Raw genomic sequence first — 27,808 nt, forward strand, 5'->3', positions numbered from 1 at the left:
TGGTTGCAAAAGAGTTCTTAATGTTTAGCGATAAAATATTCCAGAGTTACGTGGGAAGATCACAGTTGCGTCATGTTTAGCCACAGTACCTTTGTTAGCAATAAAAAGTTCCAAGCACAGAAGTTGTAGCGGTGGAAAACAAGCGATGCGTTGCTCCTGAGACCCTGGGGAGGCGTTAGCGACAGCCCCGCTGCAGCAGCGGGCATGTAGCAACGAATCCGGTCTGTATGGGGAGGAAGGCGATGACTTGTATGGATACCGGTGCCCATGGTTGACCGTATCAAAGGCCGCTGACAGGTCTAGCAAGATGAGAGCGGCACTTCCTCCTCCATCCAGTGTCACTCCAGTGTCACTCTAATGTCCTTGGTTGCTTCAATTGACGCAGATTCCATACTATGGCCCTGTCTAAAGCCAAACTGAGTGTCATCGAGGAGATGCTTCTCATTTATGAATGAAGCGAGTTGCACGTTCATCATCTTCTCCACCAGCTTTGCTGGGAAGGAAAGCCTAGATATTGGATGGTAGTTGTTCAATTCCATCACTTTAAGGTTGAGTTTTTTTATTACTGGGAGCACTGACGCTGATTTCCACAAAGAGGGAAATATCCCAGTTTTAAACATAACAGAATAGATTTTTGACATACAACGAATCAAAGTGCTAGTAATTGACAGACATTGTTTACCCTTAAATCTGGCTTTATTCAGCCCCTTCACCCCTATTGCCATTGCTGGATAACTCTACCTGCTTCCCAGGCACTGCAAGGGATAGAGGGGCTGAAAGGGAAGTCTTGTTCTGCAGTGACATCTAGTGGCCCTTCGAATGTATAGCAAGTGCATTTGGGAGCTGATCTGTCCTTTCACTCACAAACTGTCCTATACATACAAGGATCTCTGATGACTGCAGACAACATTTTAAACATGCACCTGTTTGCCCCATTACTGCCATCTGCAGACTGCTGGAAGTGGGGGGTGAAGTCTGCAACATAATCTCTGCTTGGTGATGCATTTATTGATCAGTAAACCCCTGCCAGATTAAAGGCCTGTAAGTTTTATCAGAACGTTGACAAGTGTTTAAAACCCCCTGTTAAAGACTCTGCCTATAAAAATTGCTTCTTCTTGTGACCTCCATGCTTTCCTTCCCACATCCAATGCTGATGCCTACGGTTTGGGGAGCAAGGCCTGGTCGCGCCCGCGCAGAGGCTGCGGAAGAGATCATTGTCACCTACTTTTTCAGGTCCCAAGAGCTTCACGGGCGAGGACTGCTGCGAGTTTCACGTTCACGGAGGCCCAGCTGTGGTCAGCGGTGTCCTGGAAGCTTTGGGTGAGTCCCCTTTAGCCAACAACTGTAAAGCTTGCATTTTGAGCACCATCACAAGATGAATACTGACTCCAAGAATTTACTATCTTGGCACCGCAAACACATGTGTGAGCCATGTCTAGGCCGCGTGTGAAATAGTATTTATCAAACACATTAAAAGTACGCTTTAGGTGCATATCATTGATTTAAAAATATAAATACAGTTTTAAAAACTATCCCTGTAACCAATATCAGTAGGTCATTCAGCTCTTAAATATATTCACAATCATCTGTATGTTTCTATTTTCGTTGCTTTTGCCTTTTCTAAAGCAGTGTTGTTCAGATTGTGAATACACGTTGCAGTCGCAGGCCATCCATTAGGCCTAGTAATACGATACAATGTTTACGTTGGATATTTCAGTGTCTTAAACTGCTATTCCTAGTGTAGTTTTGAAAGCCCTAAACCAGAGTACAGAAAGCGCTTCGATGCATCATTAATGCAGATTGCGTGCTAAACAAGTGCCAATAATCGATAAATAACTACCGCCACCTCACAAAGACATCGATGCAGCACCATAGGTCAGTGTGATCAACATAGTGTTGTTGTGAGCTTTCTCAGAGGTACACGTTTTATCAACCTCCAAAGAATGGGAGACAGAATGGAACCAGCCAGTGCAAACCTGTGAACATTTGATGACAGCTAGGTCTCAGCAGTGGGTGCATTAGTCCACTGAGATATCCTGTTCATTACTATCTGAGAAGGTACCTATCACTGTTTCACATTTGCTTATAGTAGTCTGAAGGTTGGGAAATAATGGTAAAATTGAGTATAACATTTTTCTGCCAGCCTCCATAATCTGTATTCCACCAGTCTGAACAAGATGGGTCACTGCTGCCCCCTGGTGGTGAGGAGCCTGCGTGTCTCTTTTATAATAATAATAATCCACATTTGTAAAGCACGAACCATCACCTGTTAGGGTCTCTAGGCGCTGGGGGCCTTCGGGAAGATTAAGCAAGCTATTGCCCAGAGTCACATGCTGCTGGGCTAATCTGCCGCCGGGCCCGGGGATCGAACCGTGATCCCCAGATTCCTGAGTCAGTCACCCTGGCCGCGGCGCCACACCTCTCCATTTGATGGCACTCCATAACCAGTGCAGTTGTTAGCAGCTCCAGGAACTCCCCCCTTAAATAGCTGAATGAGCTGTTGTCTCTCCCTCTGTCCCTAGCGCTTCCTACCTCCTGCCTCCTCCTGACCCTGGGCGAGGCAGTGCTCGTCCTGCTCACCCTAGTCTCGGCTGTTAGTCCCAGTGCTTTTTTGGGTGTGCCTAGTCAGCTCTGTTCCTCTTAGAAGCCGCTCTTGAGATGCATTGTGATTGGACCACACATCTCCATTTTTTACCATTATCCAGGCATGCACTGGAACTGATTGGTGGAAAGTCACATGACTCGACACCCGGAGGCCTCTTTTAATCCGTGCTTTAAATGGGCCGGTACTGAGTACCTACTCTTCTAAATTTTCAGTGCTTGAGTACCGGAACTTCTCTTTGTCCAAAGAGAGTACCGGTATCATGGAGATGTAAGCCAAACTCAGTGAAATAAGTATTTACAAAAAAGCGCAACACTACTGAGAACTGTGGATCCTTTCTCGTGAAACACTCTGATCGAGTGCTAATCTCCCCTTACAATGTACTAATTGAGCTGCCTTCAGAAGGCATTCATTCAGAGCAGGCTTCTTGCTGGTAAAGTAGAGTACAGAAGCACTTGTTTGCAACCAGAATGAGGAGGACGGTGGCGATACTGATGCTGTAGCACAGCAAGTGGGATCAAGGTTTAGTAATGAGGGCAATAACGAATGTAAGCGTTTCTAAATTACATGTACTGAATGCCCTGACTGCCTGCATGAATGCTTAAATGGGTGCCCCTGGCCGGATCCCTTTGTGCTGCCCATAGCTCCGCCCCCTAGCCCCACCCCAAGCCCCACCCCCTAGTCCACATCTCAATTTGGAGAGTACCTGCACTTATTTTTTTTCCATTTAAAGCACCACCTTTAATGGGGTGACCTTATCTGGCTGATAACAGTTCAGGAGGCAGGGGTCACATAGGCATTAAGGTTTTCAATGTCTGCTCACTCGGACACAATCCTGTGGTCTGGGTGTGTGTAGAAGAACCAACTCAGAGATGGGGTGTAGCGCCTCGAGGAGAATCGTATGCAAAAGGTCGCACGCACACTGGTCGGTGGAAGGTGCCTAGACTGTACCCTCCCTTCACCCACCTCTAGAAACTCTTCTCTGGGACATATTGTTTTCTTCTGAGGATCATGGCTGCGCCCAAGAGAAGCAGCTACTGCTTTCGACAGAACACGTAACACCGGTGTCTCCAACCAGTCGACTGCAAGCAACCAGTAGCGTCCAGACACCTTCAAAGTAGCTTGCAGCCTTGAGTTCATTCGTAAATCAGCACAGGCTCACATCTTTTTGTTCCCATTAAGGGGAGGCTGTGTTTACTTTACATTGTTCTCATCGGGCTGCAGAGAGGAGGGTCTGATGGCGAGCAGGGCTCAGTCAGATTTATGACTCAAGCCTGGTCACAGAGGTGAAGAACTGAAGTATTTAACTCTTAAATAAAAGCGCGTGTCGGCTCCGTATTGGAGAGTGAGAACAACATGATATTTCTGAATGCTTCTAAGTCGCAACAAATTCAAATAAAAAGTTACCTCAATAATTAACTCTTCATTTTAATTTTATCCCATTTTAAAGTGTCGTATCAAAAGTAGCAGGCATTTTGCTCCCAGTAGACACTGAGCCATATTTATAACCGAAAAATAGTTTTTTTTTCAACTGGGAGAAATGCAAAGTGAAGAGAACTTTTTCTATGGAACAACAAGTATTAATATATTTCTCCACTTTCAATTAAGCCAAATACATCTTAATGTTTTGTGAAGCGTGTTTATTCTCTCAATTTCTCCTATTAAAACAAATGTATTTTTTAGTTATAAATATGGCTCCATGTCTACAGGCCACTGATAGCAAGATGATTGGTGTTTGTAAATATGAAACTTGTAAATGAGAGAACATTTAAATGATGAGTTTCATGGAATCTCCATAAACAAAGTTAACTCTTCCGTTTAATTTTCTCAATACAGTGCCATATTTATATGTGAAAAATACAGCCATTAGTTTAAGTGCAGAATAATGTTCCATATTCTGTGAACATTTTTGCAGTACATGTGTCTGCACTTTAAATTTCTCCTATTTATGTTATACGTGTAACCGTGCCACATATGGTGAAACAATGTCCGGTGCCGCACAAATACATAAACAGTCTCTCAGTCACTCTTACACATATATTCCTGTCATACGCACACATGTTCATACATCCCCAAAGACCAGGCTCTCTTTGACACACATGGCAGCCCTGTCATCGTGCCACTAGTCAAAATATTTTGTTCAAACCATAGCATCTGGCCCTGTGGACATTGGGCTTAAAGTCAATTTAGCTGGATATGGGGGTGCCAGATAACAAGGCACTAGCTGCTTAGCGTAGCTCGCAATGATTTCACTGATCAGCACTAGCTCTTACTACAGAAAAGGTTGGAGACCCCTGATTTAAAATAACACACCGGTCTTCACTTGGGCTCCATGGTTTTGTACACATCTACGGATCTTGTTTACCCTCAGGTGCGATGCCTGGCTTGCGGCCTGCTGAGGCAGGAGAGTTCACCAAGCGAGCCTTTCTGAATGGGAAGTTGGACCTGACCGAGGTGGAGGGCCTGGGGGACCTCATCCATGCGGAGACCGAGGCGCAGCGGAGGCAGGCTCTGCGGCAGATGGCTGGAGACTTGGGACACTTGTACCGACGCTGGAGTGACCAGCTGCTCAAGGTCAGCCCAGCTTCCCTCCTTTGTGTCTAAATAATAAAGTGACTATTCGTACAAAGAGAGGAAGCGGTGATTGAAGACTACAAAATACATTGCAGAGGAATGCGTAAATCACTCCCCTGTCTCCCTCATTTCCTTAGGATTGGCCTCATTATCCTCAGTGGGGTCTCACTCATTGCCTTTCAGTGGCCTCACACCCTTCAGTGAAGGGTCCCAATCGGCACTTCCTAGGTCCTGTATTCTTCCTTGGCATCTCGCCCATTAAATAGCACTGACGTCATATGCCTTAATGAGGTCTCACCCGTTTATCATGGCCACTATCATTGTTCCACCACAATTATACACATGCTACCTCAAAATCGAACTTTAACCTCTTTGGGGTATTGTACATATGTTTGTGAAGCGTTAATGTTTTTCTCAAAATCATTGTACAACTACTAATGACTGTTTATTGTTATGCAAATGTGAAGCTCTGATACCACACTCAGGGTCATGTTCGCGCTATAGAAAACACCAAATAAATAAATAAAATCATTGCTGGCCTCTCACAGGTCCCTTGTTTCTCATCACCAGTCTCAAACATCCTAATTGGGTCTTCTAAACGTCATGAGTATAATTGTAGTCCTGGCCACTCCACAATCTCTGTGGATTAATGTGGTGTCCAAGAGTGGCGCACTCCATGACTGCGGCCGCTGTAACCTCATCTTCCAGGGGCCACGGGGGTCTGTTTTTCAACCTCCCATGAGCGCCACCAGAGCTTCATTTCAGCAGTATTGTGTTTGTTACTCCAGTGACACATTCCATCCAGTGTTTGTTGGAGGACGCATGTCCAACAAAAAGCTTGTGTGGCGTGTGAAGCAGTTGATCTGTGTGTCTGGTTGCTAACATTTGCTTGTTCTGGGTTTTGCAGGCTCTGGCCTACATCGAAGCCTACATCGACTTTAGCGAGGAGGACAGCGTGGAGGAAGGCGTGTTGTCACAAGGTTAGCGTTCTTGGTAATAGACTGGCTTCTCAGCGCTGGATGGCAGATAGCTCTGTAAGCACCCTGAGAGTAGTTTCTACCGACCTCTGTACTCAAGCCTCTCAGACTTGTAACACCAGGTCTCTCTGCACTTCCACTACAGCTCTGTTTCGCGTCAGTCTTTCTATCCTGTTACAAGCTGCTAATGGTGATATCTACAGATCTCCGCAGAGCCCTCGGAAAGGTCTGTAGGGGCATTTGAAAAGGGTGCTTTATCAGTGGAGAGGCAGGGGTGAATGGTCAGTGGCAGTGTTGGGAGAGGGGGGTCTGTCCTGTGACAAGAGGTACTTTTTTCGGGTTGTTTTGGAAACAGCCACTATGTGTGACCACCGGTGCTGTGTGTACTTTGATGATTCTGTAAAGGGGCTTTGGGTGTCAGCCAGGAATGGTTGAAGGTCACAGCAGGGGTGGTGGAGAGAACGAGGAAGTAATTTGGTGGTATGTAGTTCTTGGAACTGTGATAGAGCAGGAACACAGACCCTTCTCAGTTATTGAACTGAGGTAGTTGGCCCAGTCGAAAAATAGTATCGGTGAACTCCTTTGGTCGGTACAGAGACGGAACTAAAATGTGTACTACCCTGTGGATGTACTGTGGTTCTTGATATAGTGGCTGAGCGTAATAGAGTGGTTGGTCCAGTGGCAGAGAAGTAACCGTGGGTGGTGCAGTGGCAGAGAAGTAACAGTGGTTGGTGCAGTGGCAGAGAAGTAACAGTGGTTGGTGCAGTGGCAGAGAAGTAACAGTGGTTGGTGCAGTGGCAGAGAAGTAACCTTGGTTAGTGCAGTGGCAGAGAAGTAACAGTGGATGGTGCAGTGGCAGAGAAGTAACAGAGTGGATGGTGCAGTGGCAGAGAAGTAACAGTGGTTAGTGCAGTGGCAGAGAAGTAACAGTGTTTGGTGCAGTGGCAGAGAAGTAACAGTGGTTGGTGCAGTGGCAGAGAAGTAACAGAGTGGGTGGTGCAGTGGCACAGAAGTAACAGAGTGGATGGTGCAGTGGCAGAGAAGTAACCATGGTTAGTGCAGTGGCAGAGAAGTAACAGTGGTTGGTGCAGTGGCAGAGAAGTAACCGAGTGGATGGTGCAGTGGCAGATAAGTAACAGAGTGGGTGGTGCAGTGGCAGAGAAGTAACTGAGTGGATGGTGCAGTGGCAGATAAGTAACAGAGTGGATGGTGCAGTGGCAGAGAAGTAACCGTGGTTAGTGCAGTGGCAGAGAAGTAACCGTGGTTAGTGCAGTGGCAGAGAAGTAACAGTGGTTGGTGCAGTGGCAGATAAGTAACAGAGTGGGTGGTGCAGTGGAAGAGAAGTAACAGAGTGGGTGGTGCAGTGGCAGAGAAGTAACAGTGGTTAGTGCAGTGGCAGAGAAGTAACAGTGGTTGGTGCAGTGGCAGATAAGTAACAGTGGTTGGTGCAGTGGCAGATAAGTAACAGAGTGGGTGGTGCAGTGGAAGAGAAGTAACAGAGTGGGTGGTGCAGTGGCAGAGAAGTAACAGTGGTTAGTGCAGTGGCAGAGAAGTAACAGTGGTTGGTGCAGTGGCAGATAAGTAACAGAGTGGGTGGTGCAGTGGCAGTAAAGTAACAGAGTGGGTGGTGCAGTGGCAGAGAAGTAACAGTGGTTGGTGCAGTGGCAGAGAAGTAACAGTGGTTGGTGCAGTGGCAGAGAAGTAACAGTGGTTGGTGCAGTGGCAGAGAAGTAACCTTGGTTAGTGCAGTGGCAGAGAAGTAACAGTGGTTGGTGCAGTGGCAATGAAGTAACAGTGGCTGGTGCAGTGGCAGAGAAGTAACAGTGGTTGGTGCAGTGGCAGAGAAGTAACAGTGGTTGGTGCAGTGGCAGAGAAGTAACTGGTTGGTGCAGTGGCAGAGAAGTAACAGTGGTTGGTGCAGTGGCAGAGAAGTAACAGTGGTTGGTGCAGTGGCAGAGAAGTAACAGTGGTTGGTGCAGTGGCACAGAAGTAACCGAGTGGATGGTGCAGTGACAGAGAAGTAACCAAGTGGGTGGTGCAGTGGAAGAGGAAGTAACAGAGTGGATGGTGCAGTGGCAGATAAGTAACAGTGGTTGGTGCAGTGGCAGAGAAGTAACAGTGGTTGGTGCAGTGGCAAAGAAGTAACAGTGGCTGGTGCAGTGGCAGAGAAGTAACAGTGGTTTGTGCAGTGGCAGAGAAGTAACAGTGGTTGGTGCAGTGGCAAAGAAGTAACAGTGGCTGGTGCAGTGGCAGAGAAGTAACAGTGGTTTGTGCAGTGGCAGAGAAGTAACAGTGGTTGGTGCAGTGGCAGATAAGTAACAGTGGTTGGTGCAGTGGCAGATAAGTAACAGTGGTTGGTGCAGTGGCAGAGAAGTAACAGTGGTTGGTGCAGTGGCAGAGAAGTAACCGAGTGGATGGTGCAGTGGCAGAGAAGTAACAGAGTGGGTGATGCAGTGGAAGAGAAGTAACAGAGTGGATGGTGCAGTGGCAGAGAAGTAACCATGGATGGTGCAATGGCAGAGAAGTAACAGTGGTTGGTGCAGTGGCAGAGAAGTAACCGAGTGGATGGTGCAGTGGCAGATAAGTAACCGTGGATGGTGCAGTGGCAGATAAGTAACAGAGTGGGTCGTGCAGTGGAAGAGAAGTAACAGAGTGGATGGTGCAGTGGCAGAGAAGTAACCAAGTGGGTGGTGCAGTGGCAGAGAAGTAACAGAGTGGATGGTGCAGTGGAAGAGAAGTAACAGTGGTTGGTGCAGTGGCAGAGAAGTAACAGTGGTTGGTGCAGTGGCAGAAAAGTAACCGTGGATGGTGCAGTGGCAGATAAGTAACAGAGTGGGTGGTGCAGTGGAAGAGAAGTAACAGAGTGGATGGTGCAGTGGCAGATAAGTCACAGTGGTTGGTGCAGTGGCAGAGAAGTAACAGTGGTTGGTGCAGTGGCAGAGAAGTAACAGTGGTTGGTGCAGTGGCAGAGAAGTAACCGAGTGGATGGTGCAGTGGCAGATAAGTAACCGAGTGGATGGTGCAGTGGCAGATAAGTAACAGTGGTTGGTGCAGTGGCAGAGAAGTAACCGTGGATGTGTAACAGAGTGGATGGTGCAGTGGCAAAGAAGTAACAGTGGTTGGTACAATGGCAGTGAAGTAACAGAGTAGTTTGTACAGTGGTAGTGCAGGAACAGAGTGGTTGATACAGTGGCACAGAAGTAAGAGTGGTCGGTGCAGTCGCTGAGAAGTAACAGTGGTCGGTGCAGTCGCTGAAAAGTAACAGTGGTTGGTGGTTTGGCCGAGAAGAGTGGTTAGTGCAGTGGCAGAGAGTGGTTAGAGTGGTTGGTACAATGGTAGTGGAGTAACAGTGTGGTTGGTATGGTGGCAAAACTGTAACACAGACCTCCTCAGCTGATAAAATGATGTGATTGATAGAGTGGTGTATTATTAATAATGACCATTCTCCGGTGACGTTGCGCTGAGGTGTGTGGTGACAGAGTGGTTGGTACAGTAGCAGAACAGTAACACCAGCCCCACTCTGGTGAGGTTGTTCTCAGGCGTTTTGTACGCATGCACAGCAGTAACACAAACTCTTTCTCAGTTGACCTCGCAGTGAGGTCTTTGCAGGCGGAGATCGCAGCCCATTTGCAGGACAGCCGTCGCGGGGAGCGGTTGCGGAGTGGTGTGCAGGTGGTGATCGCAGGAGCAACGAACGCTGGAAAGAGCAGCTTGCTGAATGTGATCTGTGAGTACTCTCAATTACTTATTCCATATGTGAATACTGATAGTGGAGGACTTGAGGTACCAGCTTGCCAGTGCTTAATTTGTGCCAGTGTGTACCAGTGCTGGGCATCGACAATTATTTATAAACACCAGCACATACTTATGAGAAGCTTCCACATGGTGGCGCTGTCTGAGCGTATATGTAAGAAAATGTCAATAGTGGATCATTATTTTATTTGATATACCCTTAAAAAAGTGATAACACTTGAACTTAAACCTGCAGTCTAAAGTGGTGTGGGTGTGCCACCTGTAGTGGACCAGGGAGTAATACCTTGAGCCTGGCACTTCATTTGTTTACAAACCAAACATTGGTGCTCACCCTAGAGGAACCATGAGCTGTGCGGACCGAGTGTGGGCCGCCTTACCCACCATAAAGGCAGAGTACTTGCAGTATATTGAACTTCATCCTTTTCCCACTAGCAGATCACTGAATGCCCCAGCAGGGGGTGCTGTGCTCTCAGATCCCATGAGCTGACTCTGTGTCCAGCCAGAGACCTTCCAATGCCCCCTCCTGATGCATTCTTATGTGAAGGGGACATTTACTGCGCACATAGCTGGTTGCCTCGCCAAGTTGGGTGGAACCTTTGCCGTAAAGGAAGCCTTTTCCGCGACCCTAATATTTATATCTTTTGCACATCCTTTCTTTCTGTGTTTTTCTGTTCTGTTTACACAAGCTGTCTGTGGCACTTCATTTACAAGAACAGGGCTTGTTTCTGCTTTGTTTGCTTAACTTTATCTCGACACTCTCCTTGTTTTTGTTCTATTCTGTTGATACAACACTGTGTGATTGAGACGGCTTCTGTTTCTGACACCCATTGGCTGAGAGAGCTTCTGAAAACCCACAAGGACTCTTGCAGGAAAAGCATACCACAAAATAATAAAGTTTGTTCTAATGAAGACGAATGAAAACTGCTTAGACAAGAGAGGGGCTCATTCTCTGAGGTTAGGAAGGGAGTGTGTGCTCTTTTCAAGCATTACAAATGTTCAGCCAAAGCATCCTTTCAGTTTGCATTGTTTCCAAAAACTATTCTAAGGGGAGAACCTGTTACAAAGACCCTTCTGTATAAATGATGACGAACAAAGCTGATCAGGCCTACACGTTTCCCCATTTCTGGATCTGCCGCAGTGCTTACAGGCCTTACTCAGGTGCTTCTCTAAATGAGCGCTTTGTGGTGCACAGAATACAGACAAGTCAATTTTGAGACCTGCATTTTGGTGTCATTCTTGTCCACACTGGGCAGTGCTGGAACTAGGAAATACCTTTGCTCCGCCCCAGTTTCAGAAACCTCTGCGTGTTGTACGGTTGGAGCCCCTCGCCATGTAAAACTGGAGTATTGCGGTCGTTGTTTTACAGCTTTTACTCATTTTCTTTTGGTACTTTCATTTAGGTACCGAGGCAGAGGTGAAACTTTTATATGTGTTATTATATATTGTGACTGTAGATTCACTTAACCACACAGATCGGATTCCTAGCCTGTTCCAAGAACCTATTGGTGGTCCATCACTGGTGAGAGATTCATAAATACTCAAAAGACTTAAAGCAAACAGAACAAGACCCCCACCCCCGCCGCCCCTCTGCTTAGCTGTATTATTAGAAGTCTGACTCCTGGATATAAAGGCCCCCTGGGTTCTTTGCCCATTTCCCTTCTTCCCTCCGCACAGTGTGGCATGAAAATAATTGTGCAGCCCTAGTTTCTTGCGGAGCCGCGCAAACTCCGGTTGCTCTTGCACCTTAGTCATCAATTACCAGGAAGAAAAACATTTCTGCACATATTAGCAGCGTAGGTTTTAACCAGTGCTTAATTTGAGCCAGTGTTTTCCCGTGCTTGGCACCGGCACCACCACACTTAAGACACACTGCCACATGGTGGCACTTCTCATCAAATTTAGAGATGAGCAGAACAGCAGTTGTTTTGGAATACAATATACATAAAAAAATACTAATACCTGCCTCCCCAGCCGTTTCTTTAGCTTTAGGGACCTGGAATAATGTGAACTGTTGCACTTTCAGGCGAGAGAGGTGGTTAGTCGTTGTTTTGGTGCCATCCTTGGCAGCAATGACCGGGCAATGGGTGGTGTAAGCTGCAGTGGCCTCCTGCTCAGGGCCCTGGCACTAATTATTTTTCAAATTAAGCACTTGTTCTAACGCCTTCTTTGGCCATTATCTCTTTTAGGGCTCATGATCCCATATATTAGTGGTGTTGCAGTCCCCATCTACATCAGGACGCTGACACTTAATTTAGCTCCAAATCTTGTGGCCCTCCGAGTCACTGACATTTAAAAAATCTTTCTTTAAAAATCTTTTCTTGGCTGCTCCCCACACTGCTCCATTTTCACTCTTATTTTTCATTTCTCTTTTTCACTGTATCACAGACACCAGTTGTAATCTGTGGTCCACTCTGTCCATCCACCTCACTTTTTTTGAGGGGGTCCCTGAAGAAGTTACATCTGTTTCGAAACTTTGGGCCATGAGTGCGATCTGAGCCTGTAAAGTGTAGCTGATAAAATATGCACACGCGTTCGCCTGCGTGAAGCCCATCTGGAGACTTCTCGTTAAAGACTGACTTGGAAGGCCCACAACCTATTTTGTGAGACATCGTTGTGTTTTTGCAATAGATTCGCTTCAACACAAGTAGTGCATTGGAAAAAGTAGTGTAGGATAGCCCACTGGTAAGCTCTCTGGATCAAAAAGAACTACTGTCATTTGGGAAACGAAGACAATGCCCCCCGCCCCCACACCTTCATTCTCCCCACCCCACAATTGTCTTGCAGTTGTCTCAATGTGCTCTTTCAAAACTCTATATAACACATTTACAACCACACCAGGAGCATATCCAGGCAGAATGTTATTTTCCAAATGAGTAAGCACTGATTTACTCTTCCATACAGGTGTGCAGGGAATTATTTTTATTGACATTATTGTTTCCACCCTCCAGAGTAAAATACTTTGGTTAAACTTCCACATTGTTGGCCTCAGTTTCTTTAAAAAAATATTGCACCTGCTGGTATTCAGCCACTGCCAGGTGTGTTTGAAAAGCTGAGTCTCTGTAGGTCTCATGAACCCCCTCTTTCCTGCAGCACAGATTCTGTGTTCCACATGTATCCTGTAAGTGTCTCATGGGGACAGCCTTGAAGGTTCAAGAAATCAGGCTTTAAAAAGAGGCAGAATACTTGACAGTCTTCTGGATTGTGAGTCGACACTTTAAAATGGCTGCCGCTATGAGAGCCCCGTGACGTAAACACAAATTGCGAAAAACATTTTTGTGTCGAAGAATGTAGCATTCTTTCCACCATCTTTATATTCTATTTGAATATGAAAGGTGTGTGCTGTCTGCCCCACATGCAAGCTCTCATCCCGGACCATCAACTGCAGATATTGGTAACACATTCTTAACGTTTTCACCTCTGTAATTGCTGAACATGGCAAGCAAGAGGGGAAAGATGGCCAGTTAATTTTTGCAAAGCCCCGGACCTGCATTGAATTCTATTTGCCACATGTTTTACCTTTCAGCGAGGAACAGTCTTTTTCTGATAGTGTTACGTAAGGAAGGAAAGCTGTGCTGTTTGCGCCTGTGCTGTACCTCCTGTGCCTGTGAGGGACATTTGCATCCCTCATGGGCCCTGGTCTGAAACAAGAAATCTTGAGGAATTCTTTCAATATAAAATCAGAGCCTATTTGCAATGTTGACTTAAGATTGGTTACAAAGGTAACCTTGGTTGTGCAGGCTTGGTTTTATTTTTGATACCAGCGATGGGGCTGAAACGACTAATGTACACGGACGAGCACTGAAGGTTCATGGGTGCTACAGCTGCCCCCTCCCTCCCCCCGAACCACTTAAACAGGTTCATGCCCCCCTTCGCTTGGGTAAATATTTTGCTCCTTTCGGACTAATGGTGGTAAACATTGACCAACCCTAATGTCTCCAAATGTGGAGGTAATGGTGATGTTTGGACCAATGAGGACCCTCTAATGCATCACAGAGACCCCAAAGTTTGCCCAAACCCCAGTATGCCTGCTTGCTTCCAGAGGCCTTGGTGTGTCTTTGCTGATTTGGCTAAGAGCCACCATGGGCTAGGATTCGACGAGTCTGTCTTTTTATCTGAAGGCCGACAGCTCAAAGCCCCATTGAAGCCTGGCGTTGTGTCGGGTCCATATATCATCGCGGCAGCTTGGCGTTGGGGCGACTCCGTCAATGCTGAGTTTCCAGATTTGCAGAGGAAGGAAAGGACGGGACAGTAATTTCCTTACAAGTGAAATGGCCTCTGAGATAAGGGCAGTCCCAGCTCGATCTTTAAAAGTCACATTTTATGCAGAAGGCGCGGTGTTCTCTTGGGATTAATTCATCCAGCATCACAGATGTGCGTGGAGTGTCGACAGATTATTGTTTTGTCAGCATTTAAGGGTGTGGATTGACATTTTTAATAGTAACCTACTGTTATGTGTACACACCTCTTTTTTATGGGCCTGTCACCTATTGAAATGTTACACACCTACTTTTAAGGGGTCTTAAGTGTACTGACCGGTGTGAGTGGCTTCTCTGAGGGGTCTGATAAATGTAGGTTCGCTTAACTTAAGCTGAGGTAGAGCTGAGCAAGTGTTCCACGAGATATAAATAAATTACAAATAAATGTTCTCTTTAGGGAACCGCAAAGATAATGCTAGCACTTTATATGGAGTTAAAATAGACACTGCTGTCTCTATGAGCGTAGGCCAAGACTGTTTTGTCTGTGTCTCTCACTATGAGGAGGCCCTGGGAGAAGTGGAACCAGGATGGAGGAGGCTGTCTTTCCACTGTGTTTATTGTTGAGGAGGCTTCACCTGGAATATTTTGGCCAGGTCCAACCATCACGTGTCCAGAATGCTAAGGGTGTTTTAGTAAAAAGAAGAGATTGTGAATAAAACAACTCTACAAGAAACGATTCTTGAAAAACTGTGTGGATAAACATTTCTTTGATAAAACAAGCAAGCTGCATCGAACAGCCACATAGCCTGTGCCCTGGGGGACATATCCTAAGGATTTGGAATGCTACCACAGCGATTTACGAATACGCTCTTCTACAGGGGGCGATACCCAGGAGCAGGGCACACACGATAATCCTCCATCATAGATTTACAAAGCTGTGCACATTTCACTATATAGGGTGGGTTAGACCCACCCAGGTGCAGAGAGGGTGTGAGGTGTGCACTGAAATCTTACAGAGTTGTGAGTCCTCACACTGGTGTGATCTAGAAGCAACAGAATAGAGTACAGAGTATCACTCACCTTTGTGTTGCGTTTGTGAGTTTTCATCACGGTTTATCTCATCACGGCAACTACTTCTTGCTTCAGTCTCATCTACATGAGATTTACAGCCCTGTCAAATCAAAAGACCTAAACTCAACCAAACTCTTTTTGTACCGAGCTTCATAATTGTCTCATCCTTCAGTCAATTTGATGTCATATTTTACACACAAACGTGTAAAACATTGAGGCTTTCTTTGTTTCAGTTAGAAACAACTGCCTTAAAATTTTGTTTCTAAATTGTAGGCTACTGAAACAGTTCGATCATTTCTTTTCAAGTTTTGTTGCTAAATATAATTAGTGTTACATTTTCAACATATTTTATGCAATGCAGAAACATAGTTAGTATTATTTGCATAGCGCATGGCGGTAGTAATAACATGCTTTATAATACAATTTGATTTTACAATTTTTGACATTGTAAAGCACTGTTAATAAAATGTCAAAAGAATTAAATGCTGAGAAGTTTCTCCAAGGATTCAAATTTGTGAGCTGCTGATCACATCAGATGTCAGCAGCGAGTGGTTTAATTCGCTGAGCCATCTTTCTAGCAATACAAATGATTGAATCTCGCTGAAGTATAAAAATGGCTTTTTAAGGCTTGCCAAATTAAGTAATTTGTTCCCAGTATACATAGATATTTTAAATAACTGTTGCATGAACGTCATATTTTACTTCATTTTTGGTTAGCAAGTAGAAGTGATTTTGTTAACGCAGACAAGTGTCCCAGCAGCGGGGAAGGGTCTGCGGTCTGGCACCCCCACTGCCCTGGTCAGCGGTCCCTCATTGTTCCTCGCGCCCCTGTTTCCTGTTCAGTCTCACAGGATGTGACTCTAAATTTACCCTCAAGGGTCAGAGGTGTGCACCACACTGGCTATTTTTGCATTAATGGGCGTGGAGGGCTGACCTCCCATTCTGTGCTGATGGCTCTTGAGGTCTCGGACTTCCACCTATTCAGGCTGAGGACAGCAGCTACTCTGGGATTCCTGCATCAGCCACGAGCAGCAGCACCGCTTGTCCTCCCTCACCCCAGAGTACTGACTGCTTCTGTTCTCTCCGTGGAAACCCCCATCCCTAGGGTGTTGGGCCGATACCATCAGTGCAACATCCCTTGCGCATGTTTACATTGCTCCTTCCTCTGTGTCCATATTAGTGCCTTGGGCATCCTTTACTGATCAGGACAGGGGGAAAGGTCTCTGCTGTAGTGGAAATCACACGAATGAACCTTAAATAGTTTGTCTGCCACCACTTGCTTTTAACGATTGTAATCTAAAGGTTTCCATGTTCAGCCTAAGTTAAATTAGAGTGTAGAGTTATATCACAATATATACCCTGATTTACTTGTTCTAGATGACTCCTGTAATTTTCCATGTACATTTATTAATAATCTTAACAAAAGACACATTTTTGTGTCAAAGATAAGTTCACTGTTTGAGAATTCTTTTTACTCTGACCTTGTGGGGAAGGTAAGAGGCGTTGAAGACCTATCTGGTTGGTTTCCTTGAAGACCGTCAAACACTCTCCGTCGCCTGCCGGCACCACAGCACACGGCCAACCTTTTTCAGAAATATTATTTGCTTTATTTTAAAAGAAGTATTCAAGAGTCTCACTAACTCCTGAAAAAAAATTGAAGTGTTTTCACCGCTTGTCAGACTCTTGAAACCACTGATGTCAACAGGTGACGTGGATACTTCTCTGATATTGTGACTGTGCAGCCAGGACAGTCCTAATGTGCAGAGTAAAGATAGCAGGAAAGAGGAGCCACGGGGCAGGAGCATAGATCCGTCAACAGGAGGAAATATCATGTAAATAAATAATATATGGGGTCACTTATAATTAGGGCTCCCGGTTTTATGGTATTTTTTTTTTTTACATTTCCGTCTGTATTTATCCATATTTATTTTTGGGTAGTTTTTTCTGTATTTATCCACATTTATTTTTATTGCAAGCAAAAAAAAGGCGCTGCAGCTAGTATTTTTCCACATTTATTTAAATAGGCCCTGCACACTTGCACTCAGATGTTATGGTTTAGATATATTTATATATACATCAAATTAAGTAAACACAATACATTCATCTGAAAACGTTGCCAAAATGATTTAAAGAGAACATGGGCCTAAACAGACCTTGAGTAACTTGCATGAAGAAACCTTTACTGTGGGGCTGTATTCCCGAGGGATGTGCATTCAAGGACAGATATCAAATGTCAAGCTGTATGTTTGAAGGAGCAACCCATTATTTTTTCTCATTGCAGAACAACTTCCCTGGGATTATTTAGACCAACATAGGAATTACTTTGACAGATTTTAATTCCATTTTTTAAACGTATACTATGATAAATAGCTATTTATAACTTGCTAAAACGCAAGGTGAGTGTACATATTTTTGAGGGGAGGAGGGTGCGAAATGCTTTGTTTCAACATCGGAAACAGTCTTCAGCCAACACAAAGTCCAATGGAACTGGGCCCGGAGGTATTGGAGAGCTTTACCCGAGCGCCAGTTCAATTTTATCTGTTCAAATGCATTGGCTTGATGGCTTCTTCTTCCTAGGGCAACCTTTGGTGCCATGTAACCCGAGAGCCCCTTCCGTCTACTCAGCCCCGAAAGCAGCCAATGCAGGGTACAGTGAGATCTTCTTCAATATGCATGTCCACTGCATTCCTGGAGCTGAAGGGCACTCTCCCTTATGAAGATGGGAAGAGAAAGGTCAAAAGGGTAGGGGATTCTTTCCGGACATTGCGAATGATGTGAAGGGGGTGGCTTTGCATACATATGTAACAAAAATTGATGAGGCCCTCCAGTAACCTAGTTGGGGAAATATCTTTCACTTAGGAGAATATTAGGTCCCCCCCCCCCCACTGCTCCTCCCCAAAACCTTTAATTTTGCTTTTTGCTTCATATTAACCCAATTATCTCTTTTCTCTCGCCACCATGAGTATTACTATCAGGAAAGCAGCAGGTGCAGTGGCACTAATGGATGTGAACAGCCCATTAAACCCGAGTTAGTACCAAACATGTTTTTTTGGAGCAGGGGCATTTTCCTTGTTTCCATAAGGTCAATGCAGCATGCCACACCACTGCTCGCCACTCTCCTGGTTCTGTTCAGTGGCAGCGTGTTCAGCAGTGCTGTAATGAAGATTACCGTGTTGTATTGAAGATTATGATAAGCAATTGAGTTGTTTCATTGTTGCTCTCGTATTCAAGGCCACCTATTTCACCTTCCTAGTAGTCCAAGTTTACGAACTGGGAGGGGAGTAGACAAGAGGCCACTGAAAGCGCGGACCCAAGTAAAGGGATGCACATTACAAAAGGGGAAGGCGCCCGGAGGCAGAAGCAACAGTTATCAACACTGCCCGAGCTCACCTTAAGAAAGCGGAGCACTCTCAGACAATTAAACGCTTCACACACCCATAGGTGATACGGGGAGAGCATGCTCGATGTTGATGACTACCCCATGCCCCCCCACGGGGCCTGATGAGTGCTGAATGACCTGTGGAGAAAGAGTGCCAAATGCGGCACGAAGAGCCCGCCCCCTTTAGCAGGGTGCCTTTCATGTGCAGAGAGCAGCCTGCATTCCTCTATACATCAGATAGGCAACCCTGAGCTGAAGCACTTTCTCTGGTTTGTCAGTATTTTTCCGTTTAAATGTATAAATACAGACGAAGGAAAAAAAGTTTTCCGTCTGCATTTATATGTAAAATTCCGTTTAAATGGAAAACCGGGAGCCTTACTTATAAGTTAAGCTACTTAGAATCTACTGATAATCTGTTTGGAAGCACAGCAATCACAATATTATAGTTTGTCAATGGACAACATACATGTTGTCCTGATGAAGGATTGGTTGTATAATTTACGGCCAAAATACTGTGCACACATTGGATGGCAGTTTATAAATGTAATATTTGTTTTTACACAGTTGTATAGAGTACTTACACTTTCTCTAAAAATGCAAATTGCAGCATTACTTGTAAAGCATGATTGAATGCCAAGCGGACTATCTTCTCTTTTTACTTGACTAATCTCTGGGTCTGTTTAAAATCACAGTGTCTGCTATTTCAGATCTTATAATCATTGGTCTTGGTCTTACAAAGGGTTGTCATTAGGGCTCGCCTAGACGAAAGCAAAAGCAAAGCTTTTGCTGTCTAGGGCGAGCCAACTTATGTAATCACTTTTGGGGGAATGTGGACAGCAGACTGTCACGAGCTTCTCCTGCCGGAGATTTGACCTCGTGGGCGCGCACGCCCAGCCCGGCGCCGTGCACGTCCCTGCCACAGATTCCCTGAACACACACATGCACACGCAGGCAGGAAGGCACACACACACACGTGCGCACCCACCCCTACTTCCCCCCACTCACCGGCACCCCCCCCGCCGCACACACACAGGAGCGCACCTACACACACGCACACACACATACAGAGACACCCCCCCCCCCGCCGCCGCATACATACAAGCGCCCCCTCCCCCCTCCCTCGCGCCTGGCGATCCTCAGCTTGTTCAAGGTATTTTTCTGAAAACTGCAATCCACTTTGAAGCAGGGTTCATTTCTCTCCACCAGGTACTTCTGTGGAGTGATCGATGGGTTCAACTAGAGCAGCGAGTGTTTCTGATCAAGGGGAGCTGCGATGTGAAGGTATATTGTCAGCTGCTATGCGGTGCTTTCATGGGATAACCTAAATTCACATATTTGCATAAAAAGCACTTTACCTTGCTTGGCAGCCATGCTTCCCCACTTCACATCCGAACGTTCCCCGGGTACGCTGCGTGCCTCCGCTTTCGCGCTAGTACATCTGAGGAAGACGCGGCCTGCTGATTGGCTGAAGTCCTGTTGAATTCTCCCTCCCACTGTTCGCTCCTTATCACGTGATTACACAGCGTCCTTCGGATGTGGGTTTTGAGGGGCAGGCGAGTGCAGGTTTCTGTTTTTAAATGGTGCGTGGGCCCCGGCAGGGGCCCGTGAGGCTCTTGCAAATGGTGCGTGGGCTCCGGCAGGGGACCGCGAGGCTCTTGCAAATGGTGCGAGGCCCCGGCCGGGGCCCCTGACTGAGGCTCTTTATTAATGGTGTGCGAGGCTCAGAGACGAGTAAGGTGTGGCATCCATCCAAAAAGAGAACACCCAGCAGCAACTCCTACGCAGGGCCGAAGTCCACTGCGTCACCGACCAGGCCTGCCCTGTAGCCATAATTAAAATTATTTAAATTGCACCCCGGGCGGCCCCCTACCTGGCCAGCTAGCCTTGCGTTGGCCGCAGCCTCTCTGCCCGTCCTGCTTGCGGCGTTGCGCGGCTATCAGAACTGTGAGCTGCTGCAGCCTGCAGGCCAGACCCAGGCCCCGCCGCCAGACCTCAGGTCAGGACCAGGTGTCAGGTGAGTCTGTGTCCGACTCGGTCCGAGCCTAGGCTAATTAGGGGTCTGAGGGAACCCAGCGGGTGCGGCATGCCGGTCGGGCCCCTGAGGCACTTATAAATGGTGCGAGGAGGGGCCCTGGAGAAGTATTTGATGCCTCAAAACAGAAATTAACACTGAACTGAAGAGTGTATCCATCAGATGGCATTTTAGTTTTTTCAGGGACACATACCAGATGCTTACTTTTTGTTTACGCTCTCTAAGAGAGTGAGCGTGTTTTCCTATTGTCTCCCTCTTGTATGTCTCCCCCTCCTCATGTGCTTCCCCCATGCCCTTGTGTGCTTTTCCCACACCTGCATTGCTTTTTTGCCCATATGCTTCTCCCCACCTCCGTGTTGCGTTCTCTCTCTTTTACATTAATTTTGACCACATTCCTCTCTCTTCCCCACTTGTTTCTGCCCCTTGTGTTGCTTCCCCTACCCGTTCCCCCCTTCAGTAGTCTCCAGCTGCGGTCCGTGCAGGTAAGAGTGGTGGGGCCAGGTGGGGGGGGAGGGGGGGGGGTAAGGGAGATTTCAACAGACGAGGAAAAATTATTTATTTATTTAATTCCTTCTTGTGGTCATCTGTTAAATCCCCACCTAACCCGCCCCGCCACCCCACCACTCTTTCATGCATTAGCCATGGCTGGTTGTCTCCCCTTCTTTGTATTGCTTCCGCACTCCCTGCACTGATTCACCCACCCCTCCTGTTGCTTCCCCCCTTCAGTGTTGTCTCTCACTAGTTACTTCCGCCCCTCCGTGTTGCAACCCCCCAGTCGAACAACTTTTTTTTTGCCAATCCAACTTGGATCAGGAAACAGACAAAAATAAGCACTTGCGTCATTTTGCAGGTGCGCATGTTCTTGCTGCGTGCGTTTTCAAAATGATGCAGCGTATGTTTATTTTCCTTTTGTTAAATCAGTTTGCACCACCTAAGTAAACACCGAAAAGAGAGCATGGCAAGTTTGCTTCATTTTATTTGACAACACATTGATGAAGTGTATATAATACAGTTAATCTTCTATAAAATCCAATGCATTTGAGTTTCTAAAAGGTATTTGGCTTTTGTAGAGAACAGCTAGTAAGAAAATATGGTCAGTAAAATTGATTTTTTGAAATGTTATGTACATCAACGTGTTTTGGGTAATTTCAGAGCTGAAGGTAAACTGATGCGTGCACTCCAGTTTCTAGGACACAATAGATGCAATTTAAAATATCCTCTAGCAATTTACTGAATTAAATTGTATTCACATTCGGCCACTGTAACATAGAAATGCTAGATTTAAACCGGCCACCGGATAATTATAAATACAGCTGCTTTTAATAAGGCATAGTGCAAATGTAGAAAGGAAAGGAGTGTACCAGGCAGCATAGAGGTGCATGGACAGATAGGTGAGTAGAAGAAGCATCCTAAAACGAGCTTCAAGGGGGTAAGAAAGGGCGGGATGGAGCATGGAGAGCAGATGTATAAAACCCAGAATGTTTTGGTCAGCTTTGTGGCTATTTATTTCGGTGTCAAAGTGGTTGTAAACCTACTAGTTGTGCCTCCTTAGGAGCAAAGGGTGCATGTAGGTTGCTATAGAACCAAGTGATGCTCCTGCAACGGGAACTCAAATCATAATGCTAGGAGCATCCTCTTTTTGATTTCCCTCTTCGACTATTGGATTAATTCGCTATTTAGTGAACAGGGGCTGTTTTCACTGGACAGTTGCCCTTCTGGAAATATGTTAAATAGAATGAGTCTTAACAACGTTGTATTGACACAGAGCATGGGCAAAGAAAGACAGCCCCTGGCCCTCAATCATTACCCCATCCATGATGCCAGTACCGCTTGGCGTTCTGATGCCACCCCTCAGTAATATGTAATGCTTGCATTGGTTCCAGAAAGGCAAGTAATGTTGGACTGACTGTCATACACCACAAGGGGCAGCATGGTGGAAGGAAATAATGTGGGAGATACACTGGGGTTGAATGCATGCAGTGTCTAAAGGCACATTCCCGCCTTTCCCCCCTACTTTAAATGCAGACGGTCATTTCACTGCTCTAAAGGTGTGCAGTTCTTTCATTAAAAAATGACAGTGACCTCAGACCTGTTCCATTCGTGTCCTCATGGTCTAAAAGAAACATGCATCTTCTTGTAACAAGGCTTGTTACAAGCAGGCATTGGAGATCATGTGTTCATCCTCTGTTGAGCTTCTTCAGGTGCATTCCATTAGAATCTAACATGACTCAAGACCTAGCTAACTCTCTGCAAGACATTTTGCGTCTTGGTCGTCTGTGCTTATTCAACACATGCTCCACGCATGTGCATTGCAAAGATTCTGAAGATGATCTCACTATAGAGCAACAAACATACAGCAGACGTTTCTAAAAATGGTTATAAATCTACTGTTAATGAAAGTTTAGCATGTACTCGTCGTTGAATATGGTTATAAATGCTGTAAAATGTTTAAGGCATAAAGCAAACAATAGACCCAACCAGACAGCTTGAGCTAGGCCTTCTGCTGCCTCTCTTTCAATCAGGTATTGTATGATTCTGTGATGGATTGATGCCTGTCCTGTCTGATGATTCAGAAAATTGGGTGGTGATGAACAGAGTGTCTGAATTAAGCAGACCACTCTTACCCAGTCCAAAGATCAGGGCTTGATCCATCACCGTTATTTATCTCACTGCACCATCCCAGCTCAGAACCTGGCTATATGCAAATCAGTCTGTCCCTGGCCCAGTGCATCATGGGAACAGGACAGACTAAACTACCAAGCCAATTCTTCACCAGAAAGGAGACAAGCTACCGGGGACCGGTTTCTGGCATTTCAGCCGTCTTCGGCCCGGCTTGCTTGAATCCTGATGGTGCAGTGAGAAAGGGACTCATGTCTGAGTATACCCTGCCACACCTATAGTGTCCTGTCTGATGGGTTCCTTTTTTCTGTGACATAAGGCAAGGTCAGCCTGTGTACCCCCTCCCAAGCGGATTCAGGCATTCCTACACATCCACGCTCTCAGGCGACACATCCATGTCCAGGTAGTCATTAGCTTGAGTTTTAACCCGGGTACAGTCGCGCGCTGGTGACTTTCCCTCTGATTCTACTGTTCTCCACGTTGCTATTGATTCTGACCTTTAAAATGACTCAACGATTCCGCTTTCAAATCAATCCATAACCTGTTAGTTGGATGAATGCGCGGATACTAGCAATACTATGGAATGTTTAATGCTGGGATAATACGCAGGTTGTGTGTTAAGATTTAAAGTGGTCACACATTATCCCCAGCATTGAGATCGGAGGGTGTGGGGAGGCTGGCACAGTGAGACTGGAAAGCACATTCCTTCTTTCTAATGCAACGCACGCACAGTAATACCCTGTTTGAAGTACGAAGTGTAAACACCCGGTTTGCTGTTGCAAATATCCGGTAAAATTATCAGACTTCTTCCTTCAGTGACGCTGACTGACGTTATGGAAAAGATGCGTCAATTCTACTTTTAAAACAGGCTCCTCAGGGCTACTCTGGTCCGTCCAATGTGAAGGACCACCATCGCGCTGTGTAAAGGCGCCAACAGAGAGAACCAGAACGCGCTCCTTTTGATTAAGGATGTTCCCACAGAACGGCCATGCCAACAAAATCACTCTGCGTGCATACCAAATATGGAAAAGCCGAATGCTACACTGTTTCCATAGCCTCCACAGGCTTTGGACACATGGCTCACCACCAAACCTTGCTTTTGCGGACTATTATAAACCCCGGGAGTGTAGGTTCTTTAGAGACCAGAGAACAATGTAGATGGCAGTGTCTAGCGTGGAGGGCTAAACACTGTCACACATCCTTCCACAGAGGTCTCCATGAAGCGCAATTGTTCGTTTATTGGGAAAAGTTTGATTACTACTACTCACTCTACTACTCACTCTACTACTCCACTACTCACTCTTTACAACTCACACTTTACTGCTCACACTTTCCTACTCACTCTTTACTACTCACTCTTTACTACTCACTCTTTCGCTCTTTACTACTCGCTCTTTACTACTCGCTCTTTACTACTTGCTCTCTAATACTCACTCTACTACTCACTCTACTACTCTCTACTACTCTCTAATACTCACTATACTCACTACTACTCACTCTAGTCCTCTCTACTACTCACTACTACTCACTAACTATTAATCACTCTATTACTCTCTTGTACTTACTCTACTACACACTCTCTACTACGCACTCTCTAACACTTACTCACTATTACTCACTCTACTACTAGGTCTCGCATTGGCAAGAGAGTAAGCGATTGGCAGTGCAAATAACAATGCCATTTAGTTATCTATTTTCAAATCCAATACATAAATACAAATGTTGTAATTTACAATGCCAATAGCTCTAACTTTTGCAAAGGCGAGACCGTTGCATTGTAAATGCTTGTTTTGTGATGTGGTCTATTTATATTTTAATATGAGGCTGATTTGTCATCCATTACTGGATATGATGGTTGATCACTCTCCCAGTACTTGTATTTAAGTGATGTATGTGTCAAAACTTTAGCAAAACTTGTTAAAAAGAGAAATAACGAGAAACCTATTGTATGACTGTGCTGTGGTCCAAACGTGGCTCTCATGAATAATAGAAAACTGCTTCTTTCCATGCGTCTGCAGTAAATGTAAATGTAAATGTATTGGCATTTATATAGCGCACTACTTACCCGTAGGGTCCCAAGGCGCTTCGACCGCTGCGAAACCCTTCCTGGATTCCCTGAGAGATGCTCCCTTAATGGGTATCTCCAGGGTGAGACCAGGCATCCCCGGCGGTCTGGTGGGGCCGTTAGTGAAGATGAGGCAAGCTAATGCCCAGAGTTGCCGAGTGTGATCGCTGATCAGAGTGGGCACCGAGGCGAGAGAATTATCGAGTCCGCTGACCCTGGTCCAGAAACCTGCCGCGCCGGGAATCGAACCCTGGTCCCGGGCCGTCTTCTGCTCTCGGGTCTGCCGCCTCTAACCAGTGAGCCACACTACTTCACTGTGGACGCGAGATATGAATAAAAGGCTCAGCCATTGAACGAAGAGTTTGGTAGTAGGAATAGAGTCAGAATTCTCCACAGGGTGTAATTTTTAGCCATTCTCAGGTCATGTGCTACACTTTTATGTGTGTTTCCAACTTTACCCCAAAACTTGACGATTTCACCACTCGTCCACATACAGGGATGGTGAAGCCGCATCCTGCAGGGTGTCCAGTTCGACACTGAGTGCCAGTACAGCACTTAATTTGACCCTTTGGTTGCCAGTGCTCAGCACCGGCACTTAATATAGAACACTGGCGCTTATAGCGTAACCTCAACCAAAGGTATTGAAGCGCGGACACATTAATTTCTGGTAGGCCTGGGAGTTCTGTTTTAAGCTTCGCTTACAGGAGAAAAAGGCTGGTGCAAGCTGCCTCCTGACGAGAGCCCCGGCACGATTTTGAAAGTTTTTTTTTTACAAATTAATCATGGTTACCTGCCCTCCATAATTCATGCACAGTGGATGAGAGTGAAGCTACAATCACTCTTTGAGTCCTGTTTCAGGGCCAGAATCCAAGATTTTATGACTCATTGGCCCCATGATCTTTTGTGTGAATCCGTAGACCAGCTCTTTCTGAGGTCCCGCGTACAGGCATCTTCTTCATTCTGTTGTCAAAAGACCTGTTGTGTACATTAGCAGTACTCCGAATGGCTTTTCGTCAACCACTTCTTATCATTGGTTTGCTTTCTTATCAATCTCATTTGCTTTCTTTTAGTTTGATAATAATAAAAATAATCCTTATTTGTAAAGCGCGAACATATCACTCCTTAAGGTTTCAAGGCACTGGAGGCCGTCGGGGAGATAAAGTGAGCTATTGCCCAGAGTTGCATGATGCTGCTGCCGGCTCCGGGGATCGAACTGTGATCCCTGTGGTCTGGCGTCCACCACTCTGACTGCTGCGCCACACCCTGATGACTTTCCTTCCTTGTCCTATGTTTGTGCTTTCCCTGGAGCATAGGTTCTTTACCATCCTGTTGCCTGTATGAGTTGTAAACTTCTGCTACTTTCATTCTGGGAACTTGTTTTCTTTCTCTTTCAGAGCTCTGTGGGAGTGCATTTGTTTTTTTGCTGGCTGCCCCGTGTGGGGCTTCCACATTTGCATCCCAGACCCTGCACTCTCCATGTTTTTAACCCACTCTCCCCTTCACCCGTGCTTGTTCATTGCTTTCCCCACCTGTACGTGCTCGTCCTCCGGCTATTCTGTTTTGGTTGCTTCACCCTCGCCTCACTAATCCTCTACTGCTGCCCCTGTACCTTTTTTTTGTTTTTTTTATTTTTGGAGATCCCGCATCTATTAGGCTGCTTTGTTCTTGAGTATGCTTTTTTAATCATTTTTTATTTTTAGATTTATCACATGAAGACTGATGTCTACCTTCACGGAATCGTAAAAGTACAAGAAAAAAAATTCACAGTGGCCACTGCAGCATCATGATGCATAAGTGCACATGCGTTGTAGCTGTTCAGCAACAGGCACTGACAAAACAAGAAGTTGACTAAGTCCTTTTAAAGCCAAGTTCTAGTGCTTTACAACTACTTGATTCAACAGTTAACCATTTTTTTTACAAGTTACTTTTGTGTTTTTTTAGGACAATTGGGTTCCATGGTGTTGGCCATCATATACTCCCCACACTACCTTTGAGACTGAAGTGTATACACACTGAAGCTGCTATGCTATGTAGGCATATTCCTTGGAATTTTGCGACATTATACTGGCTTTGCTTCCTGTTGTTCGTCCTGTGCACTTTCAGGCGGTGTGCGCTCTTCAACCGAGTAGTGCTATGGCGGTATTACATTCTAGATATCCCTCCTGCATTTGTATGTTGAGAACCATGTCCGCTTTAGTAATGGCGTGTAACTTTTCTCCTGAAATTGCATCAACACGGCTAGCCTGCCATAGGACCAAGAAGACACTCCAGTGATGTGTGTTGTGCGCTCTAAAACACTTAGTATCAACATTTTGATTCCTTTCGATAGGCCAAAAGCCTGCAGCCATCGTGTCTCCGATTGCTGGGACAACGAGGGACGTGGTGGAGACCGCACTGAATGTTGGAGGCTATCCTGTAGTCCTAAGTGATACAGCCGGGCTTCGGGTAACTCAAGACTTTGTCGAGCAGGAAGGGGTGCGACGCGCACGCGGCAGGTAAGGGACACCATTTGACTGTTGATCGACAGCTCTACCAGACCT

The 27,808-nt window shown here is 45.8% G+C and overlaps 1 protein-coding gene across 1 annotated transcript in view; it reads left to right on the forward strand.

Moving 5' to 3' along the window:
- Nucleotides 1–27,808, forward strand: part of GTPBP3 (GTP binding protein 3, mitochondrial) — a 41,469-nt gene that overhangs the window by 7,701 nt on the left and 5,960 nt on the right. Inside the window, exons 3-7 of the mRNA XM_086946832.1 lie at nucleotides 1,234–1,320; nucleotides 4,974–5,176; nucleotides 6,084–6,156; nucleotides 9,737–9,880; nucleotides 27,598–27,763. Coding sequence (XP_086802958.1) covers nucleotides 1,234–1,320; nucleotides 4,974–5,176; nucleotides 6,084–6,156; nucleotides 9,737–9,880; nucleotides 27,598–27,763 — 673 coding nt within the window. The remainder of the gene's footprint in view (nucleotides 1–1,233; nucleotides 1,321–4,973; nucleotides 5,177–6,083; nucleotides 6,157–9,736; nucleotides 9,881–27,597; nucleotides 27,764–27,808) is intronic.

The sequence above is a fragment of the Lissotriton vulgaris genome, chromosome 12 (genome assembly GCF_964263255.1).
Source record: "Lissotriton vulgaris chromosome 12, aLisVul1.2, whole genome shotgun sequence".
NCBI classification, from domain to species: domain Eukaryota; kingdom Metazoa; phylum Chordata; class Amphibia; order Caudata; family Salamandridae; genus Lissotriton; species Lissotriton vulgaris.